General features: G+C 35.4%; 1 protein-coding gene across 2 annotated transcripts in view; it reads right to left on the bottom strand.

Annotated features, from left to right (window-relative positions):
- The window catches only part of csrnp3 (cysteine-serine-rich nuclear protein 3), a 130,904-nt gene that overhangs the window by 25,275 nt on the left and 83,929 nt on the right, over positions 1 to 21,700 (bottom strand). For both annotated transcript variants that reach the window (XM_028806370.2, XM_028806368.2), the window contains exons 2-3: positions 14,475 to 14,633; positions 149 to 321 (exon numbers count right to left, since the gene is read on the bottom strand). In XM_028806370.2, coding sequence (XP_028662203.1) covers positions 149 to 296 — 148 coding nt within the window. In that variant the 5' untranslated portion in view covers positions 297 to 321; positions 14,475 to 14,633. The remainder of the gene's footprint in view (positions 1 to 148; positions 322 to 14,474; positions 14,634 to 21,700) is intronic.

Below are 21,700 nucleotides of genomic sequence, written 5' to 3'. Positions count from 1 at the left end.
CTAGTTTTCCTTTAGATTATGCCATGAATTTCTGAATGAGGAATACAATCTGTACACCTGACAATAATGGTCATAAACACCTATGTATTTTTTTCCCTGTTCCATCATGTTGATAACCAAGCAAGGTGTCTAAAACAAAAGTACTTACGAGTAAAATGATTAGAAGTGGAAGGATTAACACTATCACTACTGTCCCCACTTTCACTGCTTGAAATGTCATCATCAGATTCCCTTAAGGAAGAGCAGGGAGATGACCCCTCAACTTCTTCAAATTTTCTCTTTAAAATTCCACTCATGACTTCAACTTTTTAGGTTGCAAATCTGTAAGAAGAAACAATAATGAGATTTAAAAAAAAAATAACATTATGTAACCACTATTTCAAATTGTGAAGTCTCTAGATGAACATTCGTTTAGTACCAGGCACACATTGACAACCCCCTTTCTTCTTTAAGAAAATAAATTGTGTAAAACAAAAAAACAAGTACAAAAGAATATTACAAAACCAAAAACAAAATCAAAACATTTTAAAACACTGCATTGTGAAGTAATGCAAAATAAACTGCAGGGGCTACCACACAATTTCATCAGCGTTAAAAAATAAAAGCATCAACAAACACAGCATGTAGTCAAATGTATCAATTGCTGCAATTTTTTTCCTTAACCACTTTTGGATATCAATTTCATGGTCTCACTGTATTACAACATTTAGCTTGGAGCAGTGTGGGATCCAGCATTACCTTTTTAAGTTCCTTGATGACTCACAAACAGCATTTAGACAGAAGGGGGTTTCGCCATGACAGCACACATTCTGAACCACATACAGATGCAGTGGTTTGATGGCAGATGCCCACTTAAATCATACCGCCGTGTCTGCCATGTCTGTGAGGTTGGTACCTTCAAGAATTGGATCTTCACCCATAGCTTTCCTCATCCACTTTCATCGTTAATGGCAGAACATACCAGGTGCCATTCCTGTGGGGCTGGACAACTACTTTCGACTTATTACATTCTGTGCGGCTATGTTTTAGAAACCGAGTGACAGTGTGGTGCATATTGGTGAAGTGTCCACATAGGAGTTCCATTGTACTTTGTACATAAGGCAACACATCTGAATTGATCACACTAGATGGCATTGTTTTTAATCAAAGCCTTAGACTTCTGAAAAAGCCAAGATCACCTCCATGTTGATACTAAGTTCATAATGATAACCAACACTCTGCATTATACACTTTTTGTGATCATGAACACACACAATAAACAAAAATACTGGTAAAGTTAAAAAGACAGATTATGTGATAGAGCTAAACCACCATGAACCAGACTGAAGCACCATAAACCAACTATCGAATTTCAGCGCACATGGTATGTCATTCTTGCTGAAAATATGACAATGAAAAAGCAGCTGAGGACAACATCTTTGAGTGAGTAAAAGTCATTAGTAACTTTCACTGTTTTTATTTGGTACACATTTACTCAAGCTTAATATGATGAGGTAGTTCCGAGTTGTAATTTGTAGCAATTTTAAATAAAAAATGAAATGTTTTTCAACAATCATCATAAGCATTACTGAGCACCAGGGTTGCTGCTTTCTCATGGTCCATCTTGCACCATTATCTACGTATCCACAATCGCCCACCGCAGCAGATGCTTTCCAGATTCTATTACTGAAAAAAGTAGAGCACAGTTAGTTTTTCAGATTTGTATATGATCTTCTTCATCACACTTAGTCTTTCTCTAAGTCACGTATGACATTTTTTTGTTTATTATTGTCTATTGAGCAATAACATTCAAATAATGTCAACAACAGTGCATGGAGACTATTTTTTGAGGTGAAAAGTGCATGCTAGAGGAAATGACACCTCTAGAGCTGAAAGGCTGATATGGAGGGAGTTGAGCAGTGAGGTTAAGTGCACAGCCAATCTCCTTTTAAAATGACTGAATCTCACAAAAATATTTTGTGATATTTTCTTTCCTAACATGACAAGGATACACTGCTTCACCATATATATGAAATCTTAAGATGTGGTTCAATACTCAATAACATCCTTGGTTTGAAAAACTGACCCATTTGTAAAGCTTTTATTCTCATATTTGGACTTTTGTCCTTGAAACCCATTTTAAATCATGAGAATAGGCATATTTTTAAAAATAATTTAGCTCTATATTTCAATTGTTGTTTCACACAAGATGGTTTTAAGTAGAAAAAAAAAACTCCTTATATCAGTTACTTTAATGAAGTACATTATTCAGGAATAAAAAGCACAGTTGAAATGTAAATGCAGCTCTCCAGAACAAGTGATCCTGTCTTGATAAATATGCAAGAGACAGAGAGAAAAACAGGAGCAATGGTGAGTTTATTTTCTATGTCAAATAACTATTCTGAATGTGGAATATCTGCTAAATGATAATTCCTGCTTTTCTCATTCTGTTCTAACTTTTTTCTCTCTCAAAGCGTACAACTGTAAAGCCTATCACAAACACTGCACAGCTGCACAATCCAACACATTCAAATGTCAAAATATCTACTTCTAATTACCATTCTGTTTTGACAGTTCTTAACAGATTTCCTCATTCATAAAAACACTGTGACCTCACAGCTGATATTTACCAGCTAACATCTGGATTAATGTTGCCCTCCGCTCCACAGAAAGTGCCTGCTTTAAAGAAAGCATTACCTTCCTTGCAATAGTGGCATATTTTATATATTTTTAGAAATTCTGTTTCTATCATAAATACTGATTAAAGTGCATCATAGAAATCCACTGGGCTCAATAATAAAATAATTTAAATATATCTTACAATGTATATAAATCCACACTGCCTTATAAAATTAGCTAAACTAATAAACAAAAAACAGAAATTCTTCTTTGTTCACTCCAGAGTCAGTTTTGAATCTCAAACTAAAAGATTACACTCCTTCCACAACAAATGCTAATAGTTTGATGAGACACATTACTCGCAAATCTGCATGTTTCATATTTAAAAAAGAAAATTATTTCAACTCATAACATTATGCAGTAAAATGATGAAATGCAACAATTATTGATATTTTAGTCTTTTTTGTGTACAAATCTGCTCATTATAATATTTTTACTGCAAGGGTATTTGAGCAGCAATAGTTTATCTTTACAAAGGTATAACCTTATCTAAAAGACCAATCCAGTAGGAAATAAGAAAAACGTTAAACACAACACCATTACTAATATGAAAACAGGGAAATACAGTGGTGCAAAACAAGTAGAATGGTTACCAGAGCACCTAGCTACTCATCAGATTCAGTCTGGATAGCACTGTGTTAAGTTTAAAATTTAAAATGTTAATGGTGTAACCTTCACCTAGTTCCTTCTTAAAAGCTAACAATATTTGGTTGGCTTTTTAAGACTATACATTTTTTTGATTTGAGTTCATCATTGCATTTTTAGCACAAGACTAGAATTCCATTCAGTTCTGGTGCCTGACTTATGCCCACTAATACAAGTGAAGACTTCTCCAATAAATCTGAAAAGCAGGTAGAAAACAGAAAGATAATATAGTCAGAAATTATACTTCTGCTTATGTTGTATGTCAGAGTTTCCACTGAAGTTCACTGTAGTGACAAAGGCATATATTTCACTGATACCTCTATTCTAAAGAGAAATTACTGCATTCTGTATAACATCATAATTATCTTATTGCCGGTTTCTGTGTTTTGTCACCTAACTATGGTTCTAGAAAGTATATGTATTTTATAATATATTTTGTCTCTGTAAATGCACATGAGTGGAGCAACAACTTGTTGCAGTTTCTCGGAAGATAAACCTCCCTTTTAATTGCACTTTGTGCTTCAGTATTGCCATAGCAACTCATCACCTGGAGCAAACAAGAAAGACTATTTGACAAAGGACAACGTGGAAGAGGGAGAGAGAGAGAGAAAAAGAGCAAAAGAAAGGTGAAGAATGAAGCAACAGGACTATGAAGCACTATTAAACTCATGTCTCATATCCGAGAAATCTCCAAATGGAGAGTTGGCAAAATGTTTCTCAGTGGTGTCGTAAAGTAGAACCGATGCACATCCTCAAAGCAGCAGCTCTGGATACATGACCGAGGAGAACTTATTTCATAAAGAGTGACACTAATTCAGTTTAAGTAAGGATAGCACTGTACATCTGTTTTCATTTGTTGTTCATCTACCACTGTTTGATATATCCTATTTTATTTTATAACTCATCAACCTATAACGTATTGAACCGGGCTTGTTTGTAGGACTGTGCATTACCACATGATTGCTGGATAAATATAATCATTTTTTAAATTTATCATATTTTCCCTTGTCATTGTAAACATTTATAAAGTAAGCTATAATGAGGGTGTTGATGAGGGATTATTCCGTTTTCTGTTTTGTCTGTTTTTTAATTTGGTATCTTGCAGCCTGTTTTATGTTTAATGATATGTTAACTATGATTTAAAACTGGTGACATTAGTTTATTTAAAATGGTATCGCAGTTTGGAGTGAAAACAATATTTTGGTATTGTCAGCCTTCCAAATATAACTAAGCATGTAGTTATGTGGTAAACCTGTATTGCTATTACTTAACATAGTTTTAGTAACAACTCCTGAACAAAGCAAAGAAGTTAAATTAATTTCTCTAAAAGTGGTAGAATAGTGTGTTATAAAACACATAAAAACACTGAAACCAATAAATGAAGCATTTAAATGGTGGATTTCCTAAAAAAGAAAAAAAAAAAAAAAAAAAAAAAAAGACCCACAAATTTTACTTCATTAATCTGGTTATTTAATACTCAAAAAGACCTAGTAGCTTCATGTGCATTGATTTTACATTCATTTCTTTATAAAAATGCATCAGAAGCCATGGGTTATTCATCTTACACATAAATGCTGGTAAAACTAAAAAATGTGTTTTATTTTCCATAGGAGGTGGGGAGTCTTGCTGTCTCTTCTTAGTGTACTTGCACATTTTGTATCATTAAAAACAACACAACCTACTAAACACTATTAGAAATACCAACAAACATGAATTGTTGAGGACAGGATTATCTTTGGAAAACACGTTGTTGATCAAGCTGATGTCACCCCTGTATTTCTTTTAAGTACATGCTATTACCACATTCATTTTTCCTAATGACATAAAAGACAATTTAAGAATATGTATTGTATATACAACGAATTAAGTATATGTCTTGCAAAAACAGTAGCAATGCCTTGACTTATCAGACAAAGATCAATATAGTTCATTTCAGGCTCTTAAAATCCATTTATGAATTTTTGCAGATGTAATGGGTCAAATAAAGAAGGCCTTTTGCATACCAAGAGGGGAACAGTTTAATTTTGATGGCATGTACCTTTAGAGACTGGAACACTGTGAGAATGTCTTGAATTTCAGTTTCAGTTTTGGCATCTACTTCAATAACACAATGTATAAACTTTAGGCACACTGTTTGAGCAGTCTGTTTATTCCTTCTTTTCTGTCCTTGGTACTAGTAAAAGTACGAGCAAATGAAAATGCTCTGACAGCTGAGTTACATCCACATGCAACATTATATTTCAGGAAGCAAAAAATGTTAGCAAAGCCAACTCTTAAACAACTGAGTAAATTAAATGCCACATGATTCTGTTATCTTCGCTGATGATCTCTTTCTCTGCTGCATATACAGGTGCTGGTCATAAAATTAGAATATCCTGACAAAGTTGATTTATTTCAGTAATTCCATTCAAAAAGTGAAACTTGTATATTAGATTCATTCATTGCACACAGACTGATGTATTTCAAATGTTTATTTCTTTTAATGTTGATGATTATAACTGACAACTAATGAAAGTCTCAAATTCAGTATCTCGGAAGGAATGCCAGCTCTGCACGACCACTCAGCCTACATGTTGAAATATCTTTACTGAACTTTATCCAGTTTAAAACTAATTATATAACCATACATTTTGTTGAATTATTGACACATTATTAGGAAGGTACATGTGCACTTGACCTCCCCCTCAATAGGTGTTGCTTTTTTTTTTTTTTTTTTTTTTTTATATGAGCACCTTCATCCAGGAAGAGGCAGTGAGTTCCTGTAAAAACACTTCCAAAACATTCTTTGTTTACTTTTACCAGCATTTTATGAGTGATAGCACAGATTTCAGCGGAACAAGTTATCGGCTGAAAATGCTTGAAAACTGACACACATGCAGGACGTTCCTAATCCACTCGCTACAAAAGCACTTTGGTATGATTGGGACCGTATAGTTGATGTTCCAGTGTAGTTGCACTGGTCGAAAATTTGTTTCATATGAAAAATCTTGGTAAGAGTCTATACAGGCAGCAAATACAGTAAGTGAGTGAGTGCATGTGTGTGTTTATACAGGTGCTGGTCATAAAATTAGAATATCATGACAAAGTTGATTTATTTCAGTAATTCCATTCAGAAAGTGAAACTTGCATATTAGATTCATTACACACAGACTGATGTATTTCAAATGTTTATTTCTTTTAATGTTGATGATTATAACTGACAACTAATGAAAGTCCCAAATTCAGTATCTCGGAAAATTAGAATATCAATTAAGACCAATGCAAAAAAAGGATTTTTAGAAATGTTGGCCAACTGAAAGGTATGAACATGAAAAGTATGAGCATGTACAGCACTCAATATTTAGTTGGGGCACCTTTGGCCTGGATTACTGCAGCAATGTGGCGTGGCATGGAGTTGATCAGTCTGTGGCACTGCTCAGGTGTTATGAGAGCCCATGCTGCTCTGATAGTGGCCTTCAGCTCTTCTGAATTGTTGGGTCTGGCGTAATGCATCTTCCTCTTCACAATACCCCATAGATTTTCTATGGGGTTAAGGTCAGGCGAGTTTGCTGGCCAATCAAGAACAAGGATACCATGGTCCTTAAACCAGGTACTGGTAGCTTTGGCACTGTGTGCAGGTGCCAGGTCCTGTTGGAAAATGAAATCTGCATCTCCATAAAGTTTGTCAGTAGCAGGAAGCATGAAGTGCTTTAAAACTTCCTGGTAGACGGCTGTGTTGACCTTGGACCTCAGAAAACACAATGGACCAACACCAGCAGATGACATGGCACCCTAAACCATCACTGACTGTGGAAACTTTACACTGGACCTCACGCAACGTGGATTCTGTGCCTTTCGTCTCTTCCTCCAGACTCTGGGACCTTGATTTCCAAAGGAAATGTAAAATTTACTTTCATCAGAGAACATAACTTTGGACCACTCAGCAGCAGTCCAGTCCTTTTTGTCTTTAGCCCAGGCGAGACGCTTCTGACGCGGTCTCTTGTTCAAGAGTGGCTTGACACAAGGAATGCGACAGCTGAAACCCATGTCTTGCATACGTCTGTGTGTGGTGGTTCTTGAAGCACTGACTCCAGCTGCAGTCCACTCTTTGTGAATCTCCCCCACATTTTTGAATGGTTTTTGTTTCACAATCCTCTCCAGGGTGCGGTTATCCCTATTGCTTGTACACTTTTTTCTACCACATCTTGTCCTTCCCTACCACATCTTGTCCTTCCCTTCGCCTCTCTATTAATGTGCTTGGACACAGAGCTTGGACACAGCGCATATGCGTAAACAACAGTTAGGACCCGTCCCCCCACCCGAAGGCAGAGGAAGGCTATCCTCTCGTCTACCGAGGTGAACCCCAATGAACAGGCTCCAAGTCGGGGGGCAATAAGAATGCCCAAACCAGCTCGGCGCCCCTCACCAGGGGCAACTCCAGAGTGGTAGAGAGTCCAGCCCCTCTCAAGGAGACTGGTTCCAGAGTCTAAGCTGTGCGTCGAGGTGAGCCCGACTATATCTAGCCAGAATCTCTCAACCTCGCGCACTAGTTCAGGCTCCTTCCCCTTCAGAGAGGTGACATTCCACGTCCCAAGAGCCAGCTTCTGTAGCCGAAGATCGGACCGCTAAGGTTCCCGCCTTCGACCACCACCCAACTCACACTGCACCCAACCTCCTTGGCCCCACCTACAGGTGGTGAGCCCATGGGAAGGGGGACCCATGTTGCATCTTCGGGCTGTGCCCCGCCATCGAGCCCGACCTCCAGGCCTGGCTCCAGAGGGGGGCCCCAGTGACTTGCGTCCGGGCGAGGGAAAACGCCATCCAAGGTTTTCATTCATCAGAGGTGGTTTTCTGAACCGCTTTTTGTCACGTCCCTCACCTAGGACCAGTTTGCCTTGGGTGACCCTACCAGGGGCATAAAGCCCCCGACAACAGAGCTCCTAGGATCACTAGGACACACAAACCCCTCCACCACGATAAGGTGGCGGTTCGAGGAGGCAAAAGTATCAATGTGTTAATAGAAAAAATGTAAAATTTCAGTAACATCCCTATGTTAACTGTCCATGTGACACTTGCAGTCAGTACAGCACCCATAAATCAGCAAAACAATTCAGAATTTGACTAATTTATAAAGAGGGACTAGAATTGGTCATAAAAGTTGAGATCAGCTCACTATTAATAAGGTAGCAAAGCAGAGAATTCACTCGAGTTCTATATGCGCAAAGCATAGAATTATTCAACTAAAAATTATATATCGAGCTCATCTGTCTCGCTTAAAACTGTCCAAAATGTTTCCAGGGCAGGATCCAACCTGCGAACGCTGCAACCAAGCTTCTGCCTCACTGGGTCACATGTTCTGGGCCTGTACCAAACTAACATCATTTTGGACAAAATTTTTTAAGTGCCTTTCAGACAGCCTTGGTATCACAATCCCTCCTAACCCATTAACAGCTGTGTTCGGTGTTCTTCCAGATGGACTTGAATTGGAGAAGGACAAGCAAACGGTGATTGCATTCACTACACTTTTGGCACGCAGACTTATTTTGTTAAATTGGAAGAATCCTAATTCTCCTCTTATAAGTCAGTGGGAAACCGATGTTTTATATTATTTGAAATTGGAAAAAATCAAATTCTCAGTTAGAGGATCTGTACAAAATTTTTTCAAAACCTGGCAGGATTTAATCAATATTATTTTAGAATAAGAGAAATAACTATTACCGCATTTAACTCCCTTCTCCATCTCTTATTTACATATATATTTACTTCTCCCTTTCTTTTGTTTTATGTTGCTTTATTAAAAAGCCTTAAGCAATTTTCCTTCAGCTAAGCTCTCCTTCTCAGGGGTGGGGTTTGGTTTGTCTTCAATTTTGTTGGGTTATAAATTGATCTGTTTGTATGGAATGATTACAATGAAAATTAATAAAATAAAAATATAAAAAAAAAAAAAAAAAAGCTCACTATTAATAAACACATTAGATCAATGTTTACTTGGACACTTGGGCCCAAACTCTTAAAAAAGTAAAAATTTCTAAGAAATTCTATCTCACTGTGCTTTTATTTTATTACAAAATCAATATACATGAATTTTACTGTTAGATCATTACTAACATGATAATCGAACATCAAACTAATTACTGCACAGTACTAGTGAGTAAAGGTCATGACAAAAAATAACCACAAAGCAATTCACAAATATATTTCATACCATAAAAGACCAGTAATATCTTAATATACATGTGAAACTGTGTTTTTCTCATAGACTTGTAACTCCCTGTTGGAAGCAAGTATGCTATACTTGCATTATTTGAATAATATATTCTTATATCTGCTATTACCATAAAGCAAGAGAAAGGCGGTGACAACATCTGAAACATTTTAGGGATAGTCAAATGTGGAAAAGCTTTGTACATTATTAAAAGAACTACATTCCACACATTTTTTCATTACTATTAAAATTTAATTTCTTCCTTTAAACAATAAGGCCAAAAACTTTCAGATGTAAAATATACAGGTAAGCTTCAAATATCTGAATCTGTTTTCATGGGGACAATCACATGCTTAGCTCATTATCATTACATTCTAATGGAAATGCTAGAATACTCGCTATAAAAAACAAACATTTAATATTAATCCTCACCAAAAAAATTAAATTAGTTGTAATGCTGATATATGCATTTAAGCATGTCATTTATCATTCACAGCAGTGCTACTGATTATGTATTTATATCTGGAAAGAAATGTAAAAGAATTCTAAAGCAAGTAGAACGTTTCCAAAGTTAAGCTAACAGGTAGTATGGAACAGCATAAACATATTTACGGCATTTTTAAATTTTTTATCAAAGGCTTAGCTTGATGGCTAATGCTTCCTAAATAAAATAGTCCTAAATTATTAATTTCACACTGTTTAGAAAGTGAATAGACAATTTAACGGTCATTTCTTTGCAAAATGAGTGACTGTTTTCTGATTCGTTGAAACAGACTCATCCACTGATTAGCCTTCCTGGCTTTTAGTGATTAAGTGCTAGAAAGCTGGCTGTACATGAATTCAATTGCATTGAATCATAAAACTGGCATTTTATTAACAAGTATTTTGGCTCAAGGTTAATAACATAGTTTTATAATTAAACAGTAGAAAAGTAAGCTGAAGGAACTGTAGCTGATTTAATATAAAAATCTGCAGTCTATTTTTGACCAAGGCTTTTTTTTGGCAACTGCTTCATTCACAATACTGAAACAGCTCTCAAATTCTGTAAAACCAACAGAATAAATCAGCAATGTCTTGTTCTACAGCTTATGTTTCGCCACACATAAAAACACGAACCTAAGACCTTTTAATTTACATATCAAAAAGGAGAAACTTACTAGACTACAAAGTTACATTTCATAGTACAATAAATTAGAAAAAAATGTGAACATACTTTTTATCTTTAAATGACTGACCTTTGCTAAATTAGGCATTTCCAGAGTTTTCTTCCATGAAAAAAAAAAATATTCATCAAACAATATATAGGGAAGGAAACAAAGAGAAACAAAGAGTAACCCTTTTCTGTACCAACAAATGCATCTGCCACACTGTCGAAGACAGAGATGAAACCTATGAATTTCCTTGCGCAGGCTGACACTGCCAATAACGTATGCTTTGCTGTTTAATGACGAGAGCCTCTCTGCACAGAAGCTCATTAGCTACTGCTGGCCAAATCACTACAGTCTGACTTAAGCTGCCTGTGTGATCACAGAGGTGGGATGTGTGCAGGATTCAAACACTCCTTTTTATTTATTTATTTTTATCTGTCTACACATCTCTTCTCTAGCTATGCACAAAGAAAATGAGTGTAGTATTAGGATTTAAAACTCAACTATGGCTAATAAAACCTATAATTATACATGGCAGTTTTTATGGCAAAACATTTAAGTCTAAGTAACTAAATAATAACTAAAAAGATGATTTGTAAGATAATGAATTTAATGGCTAAATGACTTCATGTATAACATCTACAGTGGCCAATTACGATTTTTAATAACAGTATGGTGTACAAAATATTTATTTTGTTTATGCTGTATATTAAATATACAGTACCTAATGAAGGCTGTACAGCCAAAACATTGTGTCTCTAACCATTTTTTACTATTTTTTTTTTTTTATATAAATTAAAAATCTGCGTGGGAATTATCTTTACCATTTTTATTCCTTTATTCATTTCTATTACAACCCCACTATACATCACTCTGACACTGTGGCATTACAAACAAAGCACATGTTTATCCTTACATACATATAGGCAAGTTACTACTTTAAGAAGATTTACAAACACACATTTACATAATAAAAGAGACTTCAGTTAAATACAAAAATAATCAAGAGACAAATCCTTTCAATAGATTCTGCAATTCTGCTATACCTTGTCTTCATGCAAACTGTGTACAAGCATAGGCTGTGACTTACACATCAGCTGTAATACTGTATATGTATTTTCATCTATCCATGATCAAATGCACATTTTTCAGTTACTGTCTTGGTTAAGATAAAGTGAATGATGGCAGGGGAGACAAATCTGCAACAAGGTTTCTACTTCTAGTAAGTCAAACAAAAAAGGCCTTCTGCTTTCAAAATCTACCACAAAGGATCCTGGTCCCTATGGGTACACAGGGCAGAATAATGATAAAGAAAGCATGAAAACCCAATAGATAGATAGATTAGATAGATAGATTAGATAGATTAGATAGATAGATTAGATAGATAAGACAGATAGATATACATCTAAAGGCAAAGCTACATTCTAAAGTTATGAAACAATTTTACTGTTACTGAATATTTAACAAATAATTTAAAATACCTAAAACACATAGATTAACATAAATTGGACCTAGGAAAATCATAAGCAATAATCTAGTTGTTTCTGCCAGATTTCAAAATACAAATGTAATTGTTATGCTTTAATGTAATGCATTCTTCTGTAACTGTCACAATTTAAAGATGTAAATATGAATAAAATATATAAAAGTCAGTTACGATTTAAAGAAAAAACTCTCAATACATTTTATTTAAAATTTTAAATGAAAAATCAACATAATTATTTCAAGGATATAAATTATGTAAAGCATGAAGAAGAACAATTAATTCCAAAGGCAATTTTACTGTAATTAGAGTGCTGCTAATGAAATATATGTACCTGCTTAAAGCTTATCAAAAGGAGCAAACAGCAACTGAAGAGAAGCCTGGCAAGAACCTTCAGAACTGTTTTAAGCAGGATGCATCTTTGTATTAGTTTACATACATTTAATCAATTTAAAAGAAAAACAACATGAGAAAAAGAGTAAATGTAACAGTGATCATGTCTTTACGAGTCTCTTTGAAATCAACTTCCTTATAGCAGTTATTTAAATTTTGGCAAAAGTGAGACACATACTGCATGTGTACCAGAACTGTGTAACATTTGACTTGCTGCAGTTTTCAAAGTTGTAATGTGCAAATTTTCACTTCTTTTTCGCTGACACCTAATGCACTGCAGTAGGATCACTTCTCCTTCCAAAGTCCATGTAAGTATGCAATAGCCCGCTGCTGAAGTTTGCAGCGTGTGTTCTTTTTTTTCCTCTTTAGAATGTTAGCTTTAACATACAGTACACAGCAACAAAATCATCTAGAAAATTTCTCCTTGCATCGTAATACCTAATGCTATTTAGAACAGTTTTTCCCTTTGTCATGAATTACCTCTGTTTTCACAATTTCTACAGGTACAGGCTATGATGTCCAAAAAAGAACTCCACCTGATTCCTAGAAATTATGTGGAAAGGTTTCTTTTCCATATTTTACACTTAGGATCTGATTATGAGTTGTCTAGAAGTTTTTGAGGACTGCACTGCATATTTCTAAGACACTACCTCTTTCAGACAGCTATTTAAACAGAAAGATGGTAGGTATTTGCTCATATTATAACACTGCCAGTGATGGTGTTATGGGGCCTTATGAAGTTTTAGAAGACGACATACAATCCAGAACTTAAACTATAATTGGTAAGTTACCGGTTACATTATTTTGTGAATGAATTCTTCAGTCCATGATTGAGGCCAAATTTCATTTTAATCAGTGAGTTTCTATCCAGTCTGCAGTAGTCCACGGTCAGTATTTCAAGGCCCTAGTTTGTCCTTTAAGGAATGGCTTTCTTATTGCCACTTGCCCTGTGAAACCTGCAGCACAAAGTCTCCTCTTTACAGCAGAAACTGAGACTTGCTTTTTTCAACCACTGTTAACCTGTGTTTAAAGCTGTTGTGCTGTGAGGAGCTTATCATGCAAGCTGATGACCCTCAGAAACTTGTCTTCTGATGGGTTGTGCTTAGGTCTGTCAGACCTCTTTCTATCAGAATTTCTTCCAGTTCTAAAGGTAATAATGCTCTGTCTCATTTCATTTGTTAATTGCCGTTTTCCTGTCATTATCACTGGAATATTGTCAACGTAGTATGTCAGAGGGTGTAGTAACATAGTCTGTTCCAATTCTGTTTTAAGTTGGACAGAGAGTTTTAAAGTAATCAACAGAAGTTGGGACACCTGTACAAATTGTTTGCATCAACTTGCAAGGCTTAATTTACTTTAATTGCTGAAAAACATCTGTAGGTTGCAACCTATTAGTTATTCCCTAAAGAAGGCCCACTTGTTCTGTAATATTCTGATATTTCCTTTTTTTAAGATTGTGCTAACCTAAACTTTAAATTTAAACCTCTGGTAGTTTATTGCTTTCTTTTTCACCATTTTAGGTCATTCATTGCGTTTCAACTGATTAAGACTGAAGAATAACTGAGGTGTTCTAAAACTTACAACCGGTAGTATACAGTATGTGGAAATAAGAGTTTTCAAGGGGATAATGCTGTTTAAAGGTTAGTAAAGCTCCAGAACTACTGAATATGACAATGAATTCAGCTCAATATAGTTTCTAACCATGTCACTAGATGTCAACATAAATAATCCAACAAAGAAACATGTTTTCAGTATTAAGAGGGTCGAACTGAGTGGTCCATTTTTTGTTTGCTTCTGACTTTGAAAACACCTAAAATCTGACAGTGCTTATGACCTGTCTGCAGCAAAACCCTTCTCTAAACATACACAGATCAATCAGAGGTCAAAAAGATATATGTACAGCCCATGCAGGTATCTGTGCTTGTTCCTGTAATTTTTGATTTTCCAAAAAACAAATGCCTACCTCAATTTAGTCATTCATTCACATCCAGCATGCTTCAAATCAGTCCCTCAAGCCTCATTTATAGGCAGTGTGTCACCAAAAAAATGTTCATTAGTGGGTGGCACTGGTTCCTGATCCTTTTGGAGGAATGATGAACTTCTCCCCTTACAGAGTTGGTACCTATAAATAAATAATTAAATATCTGAAGAATGTCCATTTACGACAAAGAATGTATCCAAATATTCAACTGAATTACAATAAAAGCACATCTACAAGAAAAAGCATACATGCAAAGTTTAAACTGAAACACATTTTGCAAATTCTTATAACAAACAGTGCAGAAGAGTTCAAATGTGCCAAAGTATTTGTTGTTCAGTATAGAAGATTAATTCTGGCATAGTTTTATTGTGTCATAATTAAAAACGTATCAACCAAATGATTGATTGCTTTTTACTACGCACTTTTTGTGTGATTTTAAAATGCAATTCAATAGTGCTTTGCATTTTGATTCATGTCCATAGATTGTGCGTCATAACTAAAAGCAAAACATATTGCATTTTAATTAGCTGTTGCTCTGAGTGTACTTCATTTTGTTTAAAGACGATGCATTAATAATGCCAAAACTGAATGTAATTGAATAACCAATCAGTGTCAAAAGGTGGGGCAAGAGTCCTCAACAATTGGGGTAAGAGGCATTCAAATCACAAGTGTGTTCTTTCAGAGCTAAAGATGGGTAATGGGTAGTTGATAAGGCAGGGGATTTGCTGACTCATTGAGCACATAGACATATATAGATAGACGCTGCATTCACTGTGCTTTCCAGTCGACACGATACGCCAGCGCGTCAGCCTTATTGCGAGTGGCAAAAGTGCCATTTAAACTAATACAGGTAGACGTGGAAACCGGGTTTTCTGATGAAAAAACAATAACGTTTAAAACAGTATCGTTTACATACAACAGATTTTGGCGAATCGTTTAAATGCAATTATTTATATCCATTTATACACTAATAATGGCAATTATAATTATTATTATTATTAAATAATTCCTCCCATATAAGTAACATTTCTCGGACTGCCTTCTTCCATCTCCAAAACATTTCTAGACTTTGTCCTGTTCTTACACAACACAGTACTGAAGTATTGGTTAATGCCCGAGTCACCTCACGTATAGATTACTGTAATGCTATTCTATCTGGCATCCCACAAAAACTTATCCATCGCTTACAACTTCTTCAAAATTCTGCTGCCAGGATAATAACCTGTTGTTCTAAATACACTGAACATATTACACCTATTCTCTCTCAACTTAACTGGCTCCCTGTTAACTACAGAATACAATACAAAATACTGCTCTTAACATTTAAAGCTCCCCACTACCTCACTGATCTCCTCCAGACTTACACTCCTCTCGCTCACTCAGATCCTGTAACTTGAGAGTATTCAGTCTGGCAATATGGTGCAGCCTTAGTTTGTGGAAGACAGACACAACTAAAGACATGAGCATAGAATGATGGTTGTCAATTTCAAACTGTGTTTCCTCAATGTGCTCCTTGAGAAAAAACATCAAGTTTGGGAAATGTTAACAGCTAACAACAATCTACATAGTTAGTGACTAAATACGTTTAGCCAAAACGTCGTTTGAAAGCTCACTTGAGCACATAAATGCATAGAATTTGCTAGCTTAGCCTGGCGTAGCTAAAGTAAAGATTATAAAACAGGATTTTGTAATGGCCAAATATAACCAAAACAATTGTTCAGCCTTACCTATGAAATGTAATCCCCTGGGATCTGGTTTGGAGCGTACAGCGGTTTGTAAAATCCCAAGCAGAACATGTGTGAGGCATCTTATTCATTACTTCACTCCACAGCAGTGCCACTCGCAATATGGCAGCAATGTTGACATACGATTCTGCTGGTCATGAGGCGTCTAGTTATTCTATATCTATGATTGCAGCAGGTGGAAGAAGGCGATGAAAATGATGATTTCATTCTCTTCTGTGTCAACTGGCTCCTGAAAGAGCTGGTGTAATAGTAGCAGCAACAGGAGAAGAATGTCTAACTGAAGCATTCAAAAGCTAATTTCCCAAAAAGTTGCAGCATACAATTATGTAGATGATCAAGTGGGGAGTTCGTAAACCAACATTCCCCTAAATATGGCCTGTAAATAACTGCTGAATGGAACGACCTACTAGCAATTGCTAAACTTCCTGACGTCGGTTAGGACTATCAGAAGAAGAATCGGACAATGCTACATAAGGTAAGCATAACACATTTTTTACACAACATAAGAGTAAACATTTTCAGTGAGGCCTCAAACATACTTCTTACTATTTTGTTTAATTATTTCACATTAACAAAACTTGTGCTTCCTGGCAGAGAACAGAAATGTTCAGATGAAACACCTCTTACCCGGTTGACACCCCTTGCCACACCTTTTGATGGTGAATGGTTACTTGATTAAATTCAGTTCTGGCATGATTAATTCGTGGTTTTCAGAGAGATGGGCACAGTGGTGACTCTGAGGCTAGGGATCTGCCCCGGTAATCGGAAGGTTGCCGGTTCCAATCCCGCAAAATACCAGAAGTGTCTCTACTCCGTTGGGCCCTTGACCTGCAATTGCTTCATCCTAGGTAAGACGTTAATCTGCATCCAACCCTGCAAGCAGATCCTCCAATTTACAGGGAAAAACCTGGGAGTTGGTGGCAGGATTGGCACTCCAGCCACCGTAAAAAACCTTGCACTGTTCCAGTGTGGTACTGAGGTGTCACCCACAGCACTCAGGTCCTAATCCAGGTGGTTTGTTGCGAGGATGTGTGTGGCAACACGCTATCAGCCCATGTTCCCAAAATCTCTCTTCAGCGTGATGCAATATGTCTGCTGTGCTTTTAGTTATGACAAGTTATGTATGGATATTGCTTAAAATGCAATATGCACTTGCATTACATTTTAAATTGAAACAAAACTTGTGTGCCGTAGTGAAAAGCAATCAATCATTTGGCTGATATGTTTTAACTATAATACAATAAATCCATGCCATCATTAAATGAACCACGTGCATATGCTTTGCATTGCAATGTAGTTAACACGTTGAATTTAATTTTCTTACGAATAGTTATAATATCACCTTCTTAAACTTGTAACAACTCATGACAGACGTTACATGAAACTAAATTATATACAGTATTTAAATATTTTCTGAGTGGAGGCATGGTGCATATTGTTTAGACATGCAAGTAAGAGTTTGGTTTTGTACATGTGGTAATACTACTAACTACTATTATTACTACTACTTTCACACAGAATATAATTGAGATACCTGAAGACCACAAGGAAAAACATGGTCTGTATGAAAGTGGCGATTTACTGGGTATCTGTGCTGTAGTAATAGATTGTAAATAAAAAAATAATAATTATCAACTTTGTGTATGTGTCATCTGTGTTGTGGTCTTACCTGGAAATATTGATACAGACAGACAGACAAACAGAAAGACAGAAATGCCAACAACTGTAACTGAGTTTCTCCTGCAAAAAGCAGTAAGACTTAAATAGATGGAGACTTTCAGAGAGGCTTGTAATTTTGTGGATTAAGATTCCCTGGTTTTAGATTGAAATCAAGATAAAAGGAAGTGCATTTCTCTTAAGAATAAGAACATTTTACTAATAAATGCAAGGATTATATAATTTTTTTTTAGATGTAGACATGGAAGATGGTAAAAACATACATAATAGAGAATCTGCTCATCTAGGTTTTATAGATCTTTTCCGATACTTCACAAATGAACAGAGACTTACTTCCTTAATTAACCAGGCCTTTACACAGAGTAATTTCTAATTTGTGTTTGAAATTTATATCATATTTTGATCTATAGCCCAAACGACCAATTTTGATGTAGTGTAGTGCAGTGCATCAAATTGTTTTGTTTAGTAGTCAATGTTTATTCTCTGGTTATGTAGCTTTACAGATAATATATGAAGTGAATGGTAATAACCTAATGTGATATTACTGGTGTTCCACATTGCAGTGTTTAAGCATGTAGATTTTTTTCTTTAAAATTTAACTTTTCCTTGCTTGGTTTTAGTTCCTGGCACAGAACCAAGTATTTACACAAGTGACAACTGGGCTCATAGGGAGCAGAAAAAGAGACAATCACAATACATCCAAGCTTTTAAGGGTGATACTGGTTTACAGATCACTTCCTGATCATAACCCAATTGTTTGATGTTTATAATTAGCTAAAAATGCCTATTAGAGCTGGCAAATGGTGGTTACTATTTTCATTTTTTTAATCTTGCATAATGCAAGAATTCTACAGCACTGCTACACTTAATTGTCACACAACAACCCTTAAAACAAGGTTACTTCAAGCAATAAAAAGAAAACTACAAACTCCCTGGAGAAATTCTACTGAATATTTTGGTAACCATAAGAATAAAGATTCTTATTTTCTTTGGACTCCTACGTTAAGTAAGCCGTTATATCCCTGCTTCTATGTTTAAGTGTGAATTACCAAATTACAGAACTGGGTCTCCTATTTTTTATATTGGAATGTAGCAAGTATTTCTTTAATTCAGTTGGGCATAATTTACTGTAGTGTTTTTTTTAATGACTTTTGATAAATGACAATTAAGGTAGCAAATTCCACAGGAAAAAAAAGCTGAATTAAAAGCAAAAGGGCAAAAGGGTGAGGAGTTGCATGTAGCTGACTCAATTAAAAGTACTGCATCAGAGGTAAAATGCACCACTAATTGTTAATTATTAAAACACAAACCTTGTAGCCACAGTTGGCCCTGGAGAAAAAAATATTTAACTTGGACCTTTTCAAACCATGTGTGCTCACTGTGTAAAATATTTGCACTGTAAAAGAAAAATTGTGAGGGACTGACATTTACTAATCCAGTTCACAAATCATTTGGATGATATTTATGACAAAATGTGCAACACAAGAATTTTTGATGCACCTGAATGAAGGCGCTAAGCCAATAATTAAGCAAGTGAGTTGGAACAGAAACCTGCAGCCACTGCAGCTCTCCAGAACTGAAAATGAAGAACCCTGTACTACAAATAAATTTTACTTTAGTGCTGCTCCTCCCTGCTCTGTCATTGCTCCCTTTCTTTCTTTGCTCAACACTTCTTCAAACTCAGTCCCTCTCCTGCCCAACCTTTACACGTCAATATACAAATCCCCATTTTAAACTAACAAATGTCAGCCGGAGCCTACCTCTGGATATTCAAATCCTTTGATTTCATGAACAAATGGAATTATCATGACAAAACAGAAATTAGTTCCTGATCTCAAGACTGTCATACTTTAGTGTGTTCAAAAAAACTCGACTTTTCCCATCCACACTTTTTCACTTTTCAAAAATAAACACTTTAGAGAGCATTTTAGGAGGTCAATAAATCATGTTTTCTGTGGAAAGAAGGCTAAAATGAAAATAAAAAAAAAAAAGATGCATTTTCAAATTTATCCACATCCCACATAGTGGGAACTAAACCATAATATTTTTCACATAAATATCTATAGTTCAATGAATATGGTAATTGGAATGCAGAAAGATGATATCAAGCGACTGTTGGTTGTAGATGAGCCACTGTATCCTCCTTGGCCAGAAACACTTCAAGTACCACTGACTTAATAGGAGACATATTTTCCTTTGAATGGATCAATATAGTGCTTATTGTTTAATGTTCTGATATTTTTTCTTTTAATAAAAAAGGAAACTAGATGTATACGTTTCTTAGTTTTTTAATTTTTTCTTCTACTGATGAGACTACATAGTCACTTTCACAATTCCCAAAGTATATATATATATATATATATATATATATATATATATATATATATATATATATGCACCCTGCTATGTTGGACATCCGTATTGACCCAGAAGTGCTTCTAACAGGCAGCAGCCCTAGCATCAGAAGTACTCCCAGGTGCGCAATAAAAGGGACTGCACTCCCTTATCCTGGTGAGTCAGAGAGCTGGGAGGAAGGAAGGAAACACTCGACTGGAGGGTGACAGTGCTGAGAAGAGAGAATAACTGTGGAAGAGAGAGAACAATACTTTTGAGAGGTATTGTGTTGAATAAACACCCTTTGATTTTAACCCAGAACTGTATTGTGTCGTGTTTAGGGTTGGAGGCGCACTGGTGCCCCAGTTCCACCACAAAATAAATATTATGTTATTGAAAGACAATATGCCTAATAAAACAGTCCAGATCAGACAATACCCCAAATATTTCTGTACTATCATACAAGGCTAAAATAACATTCTTGTCTAAGATTGTTTATCACAAAATAAGTTACAAAAAAATGGTTAGATCACATAAATAGTAATATAAAGGGCTTAAGAAAATATTAAGTACTGTATAATTGGGCTTGATATAACCTACATTGCCCTAAGGCATGAAAAGAGCCATATTTAACAAATATTACTACAGTAGCACAGTAAGGCAGGAATGGTGGAGTCTATAATATTCTGATTCTCACAATGGAAAGGGACAAGATATCATGGTACTAATTAAAGTGTGACATATTGTCTGTCTTGATGATCAAATAATATTGTAACAAAGAAAATTACAATTTGAAAAAATACTTTTTTACAATAAAATGCATCTTTTTCAAGGTAATTTTGTTTCTGGCAACAAAATAAATTATTGAAAGCCTGCACTTAAATAGTAAATGCCATGATTAAAATTAGTCCAATTCCTTGTTAACTCAGAGATGAACCTGAACATACAGGTATACTAAAAGCACACCTTGAACATTTGTGTAAGCAGTGCTTGTTCTAAAGATGTACGCAATTACTCAAAAACCTTGTACACAGTGGAAATGGAGAGCAACACAAATCAGAGGTTCCTTTCACTTGAAAGTTATGTCACAGTGATGAACATTTCATGTGCCATATATTATACTTCACAGTTATGTCAAAAAAAAAAAAGTTTCTAAGATGGTTGAATGTACAAACACACAAAAACAACAAGAGTAATTCTAATGTTATCAATTCAATTTAACATGGTTAGTTATAAAATAAACATTTTGATATTAAACTCTAGATTTAAATTTTTAAAAAAGGCGGCTTCAGAAAAGAAACTGGGTTGGTTAAATGGTCTTAATAAAGATGAGGTATCAAAGAATTTATTTTTTTAAACTTGAGCTGCATGACAGTGGCAATAATCATTTCTGTTACTCAAAATATCCTTATTTACAGGGCCATACACTATACAAAATGCCTGGTCTATATT

The sequence above is a fragment of the Erpetoichthys calabaricus genome, chromosome 8, assembly GCF_900747795.2.
Source record: "Erpetoichthys calabaricus chromosome 8, fErpCal1.3, whole genome shotgun sequence".
Taxonomy (NCBI): Eukaryota; Metazoa; Chordata; class Cladistia; order Polypteriformes; family Polypteridae; genus Erpetoichthys; species Erpetoichthys calabaricus.
The sequence above is the reverse complement of the archived record's forward strand: the minus strand, read 5'-3'. Positions and strand labels throughout refer to the sequence as shown.